The sequence below is a fragment of the Procambarus clarkii genome, chromosome 36 (genome assembly GCF_040958095.1).
Source record: "Procambarus clarkii isolate CNS0578487 chromosome 36, FALCON_Pclarkii_2.0, whole genome shotgun sequence".
In the NCBI taxonomy this organism is placed as follows: Eukaryota; Metazoa; Arthropoda; class Malacostraca; order Decapoda; family Cambaridae; genus Procambarus; species Procambarus clarkii.
Window position 1 is genome coordinate 24040693 of NC_091185.1, and position 11658 is coordinate 24052350.

At 45.9% G+C, this 11658-nt stretch overlaps 1 protein-coding gene across 1 annotated transcript in view; it reads left to right on the forward strand.

Moving 5' to 3' along the window:
* The window catches only part of LOC123756159 (uncharacterized), a 94235-nt gene that overhangs the window by 18723 nt on the left and 63854 nt on the right, over positions 1–11658 (forward strand). The window contains exon 2 of the mRNA XM_045739229.2: positions 2747–2859. Coding sequence (XP_045595185.2) covers position 2859 — 1 coding nt within the window. The 5' untranslated portion in view covers positions 2747–2858. The remainder of the gene's footprint in view (positions 1–2746; positions 2860–11658) is intronic.

Genomic DNA, 11658 nt, shown 5'->3' on the forward strand with positions numbered 1-11658 from the left:
ACAGCTTCTTTATGAATGACATTCAAGCTGCAGATAATATAACGGATATTAACACGATCTCGGAAGACTTTGAAAGAGAAATTGACAATATGTCCATGCACTCAGCTCCTGGGCCTCACTCATGGAATTCAATATTCATAAAGAAATGTAAAGTACCAGTAGTGCGAGCACTCAGTGTAATATGGAGAAAGAGCCTAAATACAGGGGAGATACCAGCAGCACTTAAATCTGCAGATATAGCTCCTTTGCACAAGTGGGGGGGAGTAAAGCCTTGGCAAAAAATTATAGGCCAGTTGCACTAACATCACACACAATACAAGTTTTTGAAAGAGTGATTAGGAATCAAATTTCTAGTTTTATGGAAAATAATGAGTTACACAACCCAGGACAACATGGATTTAGAACGGGAAGATCCTGTCTGTCACAGTTACTCAATCACTATGACAAAATCACAGAAGCCCTAGAAGAAAAGCAAAATGCAAATGTAGTATACACAGACTTTGCAAAGGCATTCGACAAATGTGACCATGGGGTGATAGCACACAAAATGAGGTCAATGGGAATAAGTGGTAAAGTAGGACGCTGGATACTCAATTTCCTGTCGAACAGAACACAAAGAGTAACAGTCAATCAAATAAAATCAAGTCCAAGTGCAGTTAAAAGCTCTGTACCTCAGGGTACAGTCCTTGCACCACTGCTGTTCCTTATTCTCATATCAGATATAGATAAAAATACGTCACAGCTTCGTGTCATCCTTTGCCGATGACACAAAAATCAGCATGAAAATTACCTCTTCTGAAGACATGGAACAATTACAAGAAGATATCAACAAAGTTTTCGATTGGGCAACAGAAAATAACATGATGTTTAACAGCGATAAATTCCAGGTACTCAGGGAAGCAAAAATGAGGACCTGAAACATAACACAGGGTACAAAACACAATCGAATCTGCCCATAATAGGTAAACAGTATGTTAAGGGTTTTGGAATAACGATGTCTGACGACCTAACGTTTAAGGAGCATAACCAAGCAAATATTGCGTCAGCCAGAAAAATGATAGGATGGATTACGAGAACTTTCAAATCCAGGGATCCCATCACGATGTTGTATTCTTCAAGTCACTGGTGTTGTCCCGTCTCGAGTACTGCTCAGTACTCGCTTCCCCCTTCAGAGCAGGAGAGATTGCTGAAATAGAGGGAATACAGAGAGCATATACGGCACGCATAGACGCGATAAAGCACCTAAATTATTGGGATCGTCTCAAAGCTCTCCAAATGTACTCACTAGAAAGGAGACGAGAGAGATATCAAATAATATACACATGGAAAATACTGGAAGGCCAGGTCCCTAATCTACACAGTAAAATAACAACGTACTGGAGTGAACGATATGGAAGAAAATGCAGAATAGAACCAGTGAAGAGCAGAGGTGCCATAGGCACATTCAGAAAACACTGTATAAACATCAGAGGTCCGCGGCTGTTCAACGAACCTCCAGCGAGCATCAGAAATTTTGCCGGAACGACCGTGAACATCTTCAAGAGAAAACTATACTGTTTTCTAAAAGACGTTCCGGACTAACCGGGCTGTGGTCGGTATGTGGGCCTGCGGGCCGCTCCAAGCAACAGCCTGGTGGACCAAACTCTCACAAGTCAAGCCTGGCCTCGGGCCGGGCTTGGGGAGTAGAAGAACTCTCAGAACCCTATCAACCAGGTATCAATCAGGTATCAACCAGGTTCAAGGAATTTTAACGGCATAACAATGGCAGTTAGCTCCGCTTGTGTTGAAAAAGTATAGTTCTTAATACGGGCTTTTCCTTCATTTCCGCGTTGTAAGGCATTATTCCTAATTACAGTGTATGCTGCACCAGCCCTGCTATTGACAGGGTTAGATGACCCATCAGTGTAACTTTGATTTAACTCGTTTCTGGCTTCTTTATAGATTTCCTCCAGATAATTGTGCCTCATTTCTTAAGCTATAATTTTGGACTTTTTCGTGGCCATTTCATTGATAATGATCCTGCTTGGGTCATCCACCCAGTTAACCTCTCTACAGGCATGAGCTCACGGGCTTGCTCAAGCAGGTGAAGTTCTTCGAGGTAGCAGACTGATCTGCGATACCATTTTTTCGCTTCTCCTGTTTCCCCCTGAAAGTAGCACAGAACTCAGTTTTGGGGGGGCCAATATCATTGTAATGGGGATCTCTGGTTATCTTAATTGCAAGCTTAGCATTCAGTTCCCGAATTCGGCTTTTAACTCTGAGAGCTTTAACTCACCTCTCGTAGATTAGATGTTTTGACAATTCTTGGGACTCCAAGAATGATTGTCATGACTTTATTTTGTATGCTTTCAAGTTTTTTCATGTCGTTTTGGGAATAAGTGCACAAAACTGACGCAGCATAGTCTATGACGGAGCGCACATAGGCTGTGTACATCATTTTAAGCACGGCACTAGAGGCCCCATGTCCATTCCCGAAATCATGGCAAGGTAACTGCCTTCTTCCCCGCGTGCTCTGTCCAGTCTTCCTGGCACACCCTTCCCCGCCTCTCACTCTCTCTCTCCTCCCCACCTCCCCGCCCACCTCCCCGCCCATCTTCCCTATTCTAGTATCTTAGTCAACCATGTTTAATATATGATTATTTAATGCCTGCTCTAAATTTTGAGAACACTATTTTTAATTTGAATCTGTATTGAATATTTTCCTAATACAAGTATTGGAACTGTATATTTTGTTTTATATTTTCAGGTATAACCTCGGCCTAGCCTACCCCAGGCCAAACCAAACCTAGGCCTAACCAGCACTGTGGCACCCCTACCTTAGACTGATATTTCAACCTCGGGACCATCTTCTTTAAAAAAGTACGATTTTATTATAGTTCAGTGAAATCAAATGTCTGTGTCTGTTCTTGGGGCTAGCCTTATTCAGCATTGCAGGATGGAACCTGCGGGGTATGGGAGTGTCGTAGGCTAGTCGGCCCCATAACCTCAGTTTAAGAAATATCGGCATCTTTGGCGATCCCCCTCCCCCATCTGGAATTTTCAGGGAATCTGAAATCAAATCCGTGAATGTATTTTCCATAGATTTATCATGCTTACTCAAGCCGTTTATCTGTGCAGGATTTTTATAGTGATCTCAAAACAATGAACGTGAATTAGTTTTAGTTACAATTGTGTATTTTCTAAGACTGAGAGAGAAAGAGAGGTAGAGAGAGAGAGAGAGATGAGGGGAGACAGAGAAGAAGAGAAGGGGTAATATTGGGCCAGAAAACTTGACGGGGGGGGGGAGGGGCTGGAAGAGAAGGGGGATAGAGAGAAGGGGAGATTAGGAGAGAGGGGAGGGGGGAGAGAGACCCAGGCGCAGCCACTTAACCACATCTAGAACTCACCTACTTGAACTCTACTATTCGTGCCTGCATGATGGAGCATAAGCTCTTGAACCCCGCCTTTCTAGCCGCCGGTTGTTTAAAGCAATGACTAATCTGTGAGTATTCATCTAGTTGTATTCACCAAGTTATGCTTGGGGGGGTTGAGCTCTGCTCTTTCAGCCCGGCTCTCAACTATCAATCAACTGTTACTAACTACTAACTACTTTTTTACACACACACACACACACACACACACACACACACACACACACACACACACACACACACACATACACACACACACACACACACACACACACACACACACACACACACACACACACACCAAAGGACAAGAGGTCCGAGAAAGGAGACTACTACCTGGGAAAACAGTACAAGATATGATGTACCAAGTCATATGGAAATGCAAGGAGGCTGAAGAGAGAGTAAAGGAAAAAAAGCAGGAGGGAATATAATAACCCATGGTTTAATAGACAGTGTCAGGAAGCAAAAGTGAGAAGCAGGAGGGAGTGGAGGAAGTACAGAAGAGAAAGGACAGAGGACAACAGGATTAGATGTAACAGAGCTAGGAATGATTACATTAACATAAGACGAGTGTCGGAAAAAAATTATCAGAATGATATTGCAATTAAAGCGAATAAGCAACTTAAATTACTACATAGCCATATAAGAAGGAAGATGTCGGTAAATGACCAAGTGACAAGACAGGAAATCAGAAGGGGCGTATACAGAAAGTGACAAGGAAATCTGCGAGGTACTAAATGCAAGTTTCAATGGAGAGTTCACGACCGAGCCTGAGCAGCTCCCATTGTTAGAAGGGATTACCCTAGATGAAAGACTATCAGATATAGAGGTGACAGCAGAGGAGGTAATGAAACAGTTAACAACACTGGTTGCAACTAAAGCGGTTGGACCTGACAAAGTATCACCGTGGATACTCGAAGAGGCAGCGCAGGCTCTCAGCGTGCCTCTGGCAATGATCTTTAATGAGTCACTTATGTCGAGAGAATTGCCCAGTTGCTGGAAGGAGGCAAATGTCGTACCGATTTTCAAGAAAGGTGATAGGGAGGAGGCACTTAACTACAGACCCGTATCACTGACAAGCATCCCCTGCAAAATACTTGAAAGAATAATTAGGCTAAGACTTGTTGAGCACCTGGAGAGCATTGGGTTTGTAAACAAACACCAACATGGGTTCTGGACAGGGAAATCATGCCTAACAAACCTTTTAGAATTCTATGACAAAGTAACAAGGATAAGGCAGGAGAGAGAAGGCTGGGCAGACTGCATATTTCTTGACTGCCAAAAGGCCTTTGATACAGTACCGCACATGAGACTGCTCCACAAACTTGAGAGGCAGGCAGGAGTAAGCGGAAAGGCCCTAGCATGGGTGAGGAACTACCTAACAGGAAGGAGCCAGAGGGTAATGGTAAGGGGCGAGAAGTCGGACTGGCGAACAGTAACGAGTGGAGTACCTCAAGGATCGGTGCTGGGCCCAATCCTCTTTCTAATTTACGTAAATGATATGTTTACAGGAGTGGAATCATACAAGTCAATGTTTGCGGATGACGCAAAATTAATGAGAAGAGTTGTGACAGATGAGGATTGTAGGATCCTCCAAGAGGACTTAAACAGGTTGCAGAGATGGTCAGGGAAATGGCTACTGGAGTTCAACACCAGTAAATGTAAAGATAGAGAAATGGGATCAGGTGATAGGCGACCAAAGGGACAGTACACAATGAAGGGGAACTGCTTACCTGTATCGATTCGAGAAAGAGACCTGGGAGTGGATGTGACACTTAATCTAACTCCTGAGGCACATATAAATAGGATAACGACAGCAGCGTACTCTACACTGGCGAAAATTAGAACTTCATTCAGAAACCAAAGTGAGGAGGCTTTTAGGGCGCTTTACACTGCCTACGTGAGACCCGTCTTAGAGTATGCCGCGCCATCATGGAGCCCCCACCTGAAGAAACCCATAAGGAAACTGGAGAAGGTTCAGATGTTTGCGACAAGGCTTGTTCCAGAGTTACGAGGGATGGGATATGAAGAGCGTCTGAGGGAACTGAACCTTACGACATTAGAGAAAAGAAGGGAAAGAGGAGATATGATAGGAACATAAAATACACAGGGGAATTGATAAAGTGGAAATAGATGAAATGTTCACACGTAATAATCACAGAACAAGGGGACATGGGTGGAAACTGGAAACTCAGATGAGTCACAGAGATGTTAGGAAGTTTTCTTTTAGCATGAGAGTAGTGGAAAAATGGAATGCACTTGGGGAACAGGTTGTCGAAGCAAACTCTATTCATACTTTTAAAATTAGGTATGATAGGGAAATGGGACAGGAGTCATTGCTGTAAGCAACCGATGGATGGAAAGGCGGGATCCAAGAGTCAATGTTCGATCCTGCAAGCACAAGTAGGTGAGTACACCGAGGAAGCAACTCCGTAACAGCTGTCTAACTCCCAGGTACCTATTTACTGCTAGGTAACAGGGGCATTCAGGGTAAAAGAAACTTTGCCCATTTGTTTCTGCCTGATCCGGGAATCGAACCCGGGCCACAGATTTACGAATCCTTCACGCTGTCCACTCAGCTACCAGGCCCCCTAATGTGTGTGTGTGTACTCACCTAGTTGTGCTTGCGGGGGTTGAGCTCTGGCTCTTTGGTCCCGCCTCTCAACCGTCAATCAACAGGTGAACAGGTTCCTGAGCCTATTGGGCTCTATCATATCTACACTTGAAACTGTGTATGGAGTCAGCCTCCACCACATTACTTCCTAATGCATTCCATTTGTCAACCACTCTGACACTAAAAAAGTTCTTTCTAATATCTCTGTGGCTCATTTGAGCACTCAGTTTCCACCTGTGTCACCTAGTGCGTGTGTCCCTTGTGTTAAATAGCCTGTCTTTATCAACCCTGTCGATTCTCTTGAGAATCTTGAATGTGGTGATCATGTCCCTCCTAACTCTTCTGTCTTCCAACGAAGTGAGGTTTAAATCCCGTAGTCTCTCCTCGTAGCTCATACCTCTCAGCTCGGGTACTAGTCTGGTGGCAAACCTTTGAGCCTTTTCCAGTTTAGTCTTATGCTTGACTAGATATGGACTCCATGCTGGAGCCGCATACTCCAGGATTGGTCTGACATATGTGGTATATAATGTTCTGAAAGATTCCTTACACAAGTTTCTAAAGGCCGTTCTTATGTTAGCCAACCTGGCATATGCTGCTGATGTTATCCTCTTGATGTGTGTGTGTGTGTATGTGTGTGTGTGTGTGTGTATGTGTGTGTGTGTGTGTGTATTTACTATTTGTGCTTGCAGAATCGAGCTATTAGCTCCTGGACCCCGCCTTTCTAACCAACTTATTTTCGTTTATTATGTCTACTTAATATATTTCTAAAACACACAAACACACACACACACACACACACACACACACACACACACACACACACACACACACACACACACACACACTTATCGTAGTCATATATAATCCACCACCAAATGACAGAAGACCCAGACAGGAATATGATAGAAACAATATGGCCACCATTAACATAATGGAGAGAGCAGCTTCTGTTGCTAGCAGGAATGGATCTGGACTACTAATCATGGGAGACTTCAACCATGGGAAGATAGATTGGGAGAACAGAGACCCGCATAGTGGACCAGAAACATGGAGAGCTAAGCTGCTGGACGTGGCAACAAGAAACTTTCTAAGCCAGCACATCAAGGATCCAACAAGAATGAGAGGAGAGGATGAACCAGCAATGCTTGATCTGATATTTACCCTAAATGAGTGGGATATAAGGGAAGTCAAGATGGAAGCGCCCTTGGGAATGAGTGATCACAGTATATTGAACTTTGATTACCTGGTAAAGCTAGGAATTATCCCCCCCCCAAAAAAGAACTAGGAAACAAAAGGCTGGCATACCGAAAGGGAAAGTCTGTACAAGATATGATGGACTATGTCACCCAAAAGTGTCAGGAGGCAGTAAGCAGATACATCCCGGCCCAAAAGGAAAAATCCGAGAAGCAAAAGAAGAATCCATGGTATAATAGGGCATGTATGGAAGCAAAGGTACTGAACAAAAGGGCGTGGATGAACTTCCGGAATAACAGAACACCAGAAAGCAGAGAGAGATACCAGAGAACCAGGAATGAGTATGTCAGGGTGAGAAGAGAAGCAGAGAAAAGTTATAAAAATGATATAGCAAACAAAGCCAAGACCGAACCAAAGCTACTCCACAGTCATATCAGAAGGAAAACAACAGTGAAAGAACAGGTAGTGAAACTTAGAACAGGCGAGGACAGGTATACAGAGAATGACAAGGAGGTGTGTGATGAACTCAACAAAAGGTTCCAAGAGGTCTTCACAACAGAACAAGGTGAGGTCACTGTGCTAGGAGAAAGGGAAGTAAACCAGGCGGCCTTGGAAGAGTTTGAAATTACGAGAGAGGAGGTCAAGAGACACCTGCTTGACCTGGATGTTAGAAAGGCTGTTGGTCCAGACGGGATCTCGCCATGGGTACTGAAAGAGTGTGTAGAGGCACTTTGCTTGCCACTCTCCATAGTGTATAGTAGGTCACTGGAGACGGGAGACCTACCAGAAATATGGAAGATGGCGAATGTGGTCCCAATATACAAAAAGGGCGACAGGCAAGAGGCACTGAACTACAGGCCAGTGTCCTTGACTTGTATACCATGCAAGGTGATGGAGAAGATCGTGAGAAAAAACCTGGTAGCACATTTGGAGAGAAGGGACTTCGTGACAAATCGACAACATGGGTTCAGGGAGGGTAAATCTTGCCTGACTGGCTTAATAGAATTCTATGACCAGGTAACACAGACTAAGCAAGAAATAGAGGGCTGGGCGGACTGCATTTTCTTGGATTGTCGGAAAGCCTTTGACACAGTACCGCAAAAGAGGCTGGTACATAAGCTGGAGAGACAGCAGGTGTAGCTGGTAAGGTGCTCCAGTGGATAAGGGAGTACCTAAGTAATAGGAAGCAGAGAGTTACGGTGAGGGGTGAGACCTCCGATTGGCGTGAAGTCACCAGTAGAGTCCCACAGGGCTCAGTACTCGGTCCTATCTTGTTTCTGATATATGTAATTGATCTCCCGGAGGATATAGATTCATTTCTCTCAATGTTTGCGGACGATGCCAAAATTATGAGAAGGATTAAGACAGAAGAGGACTGTTTGAGGCTTCAAGAAGACCTAAACAAACTGCAGGAATGGTCGAACAGGTGGTTGTTAGAGTTTAACCCAACCAAATGTAATATAATGAAGATAGGTGCAGGGAGCAGGAGGCCAAATACAAGGTATTATCTGGGAGAGGAAATTCTTCAGGAGTCAGAGAAAGAAAAAGACTTGGGAGTTAATATCACGCCAGACCTGTCTCCTGCAGCGCATATCAAGAGGATAACATCAGCGGCATATGCCAGGCTGGCCAACATACGAACGGCATTCAGAAATTTGTGTAAAGAATCATTCAGAACTTTGTATACCACATATGTCAGGCCAATCCTGAAGTATGCAGCCCCAGCATGGAGTCCGTATCTAGTCAAGGATAAGACTAAACTGGAAAAGGTTCAAAGATTTGCCATGAGACTAGTACCCAAGCTGAGAGGTATGAGCTACGAGGAGAGACTACGGGAATTAAACCTCACTTCGCTGGAAGACAGAAGAGTTAGGGGGGACATGATCACCACATTCAAGATTCTCAAGGGAATTGATAGGGTAGATAAAGACAGGCTATTTAACACAAGGGGCACACGCACTAGGGGACACAGGTGGAAACTGAGTGCTCAAATGAGCCATAGAGATATTAGAAAGAACTTTTTTAGTGTCAGAGTGGTTGACAAATGGAATGCATTAGGAAGTGATGTGGTGGAGGCTGACTCCATACACAGTTTCAAGTGTAGATATGATAGAGCCCAATAGGCTCAGGAATCTGTACACCTGTTGATTGACGGTTGAGAGGCGGGACCAAAGAGCCAGAGCTCAACCCCTGCAAGCACAACTAGGTGAGTACAACTAGGTGAGTACACACACACACACACACGAGCGGAGAGACAAGAACAAAAACATAGTTAAAGAGATCCTTAAAGAGGTAAGGATGGAGGGAACTGAACAAAATGTGGAAAAGGTTTTCAGGCTTGGAAAGTCCAACAAGGACACAGACCGAATGATAAAGGTGGTATTCATGAGCGAAATCACGAAAGAGGAACTGTTAGAAAGGAAGTGCTGTCTAGCAAATGTAGAGAAATTCAAAAAAGTATTTCCGCAGAGGGATATGACAAGGGAAGAGAGAAAGCAGGTAGCAGACGCGAGGAAGGAGCGCAGGGAGAGAGAAAGGAATCGGGGAGCCACAACCCCGATCCCTACAATCCCAGAGGGGAGTGGGGAACTCTCCTCAAACAGTGCACTAGCCACAGGGAGTGCGGCACCACCCCCACATTCTACCCAACAGACACCCTACCAACCCCAACCCCTGTCATCTCCCCACTAAGTACCCACCTAAGGCACCCTCCCCCCACCCACCCCCCTCCTCCCACTCCCCTCCTACCACTCCCGCCTCCCACCAGGACCTCCCTTCTCCCCCATCCCCCAAGCCCTCCCTTCTCCCACATGCCCTCCCGTCTCTCCCACCCACAAGCCCTCTGTTCTCCCCCGCCCCCCCACTCTCCCCCACCCCACCTAAACCTTCCCCTCTCCACCACTCCCCAAAACCCTCCCCTCCTCCTCACCCACCTCAGCCTTCCCTTTCCCCCCCCTGCCCCCCAAGCCCTCCCCCCTTTACTACCCCCCCAACCCCAACCCCCAAACCCCCCCCAAACCCCCCCCCCCAAACCCCCCCCCAAACCCCCCCCCAAACCCCCCCCCTTTCTCCCCCATCCCCCCAAACCTCCTCCTCCTCACCCCCCTCAACCTTCCCCCTCTCACCCCCTCCAACCCTCCCCCTCTCACCCACCCTCCCAACTCTCCCCCTCTCACCCCCCCCCCCCTTCCCTCCCCCTCCTCCCCCCCCAGAAGCCCTTCCTCCTCCACCAGTCTCCCCGTACCAGATCCTCCCAGCTCCCGCTCACCCCAGACCCCACAGGTCCCCCCCCCCAGAGGAGAAGCAGAAGAGAGTCAGTTTCAGGGTAATGTACTCGAACATAGATGGGATCACAAGCAAGGCAAGTGAACTAAGGGAAAGAGCACAAGAAGTGAACGCAGATGTAATCGGACTCACTGAAACAAAACTCTCTGGAATCATAACGAATGCCGTGTTTTCCCAGGAGCATACAGTAATAAGGAAAGAGAGGGAAAGTAGGGGAGGAGGCAGAGTGGCCCTACTCATGAGAAAGGAATGGAGTTTTAAGGAGATGGCTATCCCGGGCTGTGAGGGTTTCAGAGACTACATAGCAGGCACCATGACAATGGAAGGTCCAAGGATAGTAGTAGCAGTAATATATAACCCTCCACCAAATGACAGAAGACCCAGTCAAGAGTACGAAAATAACAACATGGCAGTTAACACAATAATTGAGAGGGCAGCCTCTGCTGCCTGTAGAAATAGATCCCACCTGCTCATCATGGGGGACTTCAATCACGGAAGGATTGATTGGGAGAACAAGGAACCGCATGGAGGCGAGGATACGTGGAGAGCCAAACTATTGGAGGTGGTGACTAGAAACTTCTTAACCCAGCATGTCAGAGAACCCACAAGGATGAGAGGAAATGACGAACCAGCGAGACTCGACCTGGTCTTCACCCTGAACGACTCTGACATAAGAGAAATCGGTTTTGAGGCCCCAGTAGGAATGAGCGGCCACAGTGTATTGGTGTTTGAGTACCTGATTGAAAAAGGGTTATTGAACTCGAGGAGGGATACCGAAACCAAAAGGTTAGCATACCGAAAGGGAAACTATGAGGAGATAAGAAAATTCCTAAAAGATATAGCATGGGAAACAGAGCTCAGGGAAAAGACGGCCCAAGATATGATGGACTACATCACGCAAAAGTGCAAGGATGCAGCAAACAAGTTTGTCCCAGCCCAAAAGGAAAACAGTGAAATGAAGACGAGAAACCCATGGTTTAATCAGAGATGTAGGCTAGCTAAGCAGCAAAGTAAAAGGGCATGGAGAAACTATAGGAATAACAGGACACTGGAGAGCAGAGAAAGATACCAGAATGCCAGGAATGAATATGTCAGGATGAGAAGAGAGGCAGGAAGACAATACGAAAACGACATCGCAAGCAAGGCAAAGGCTCA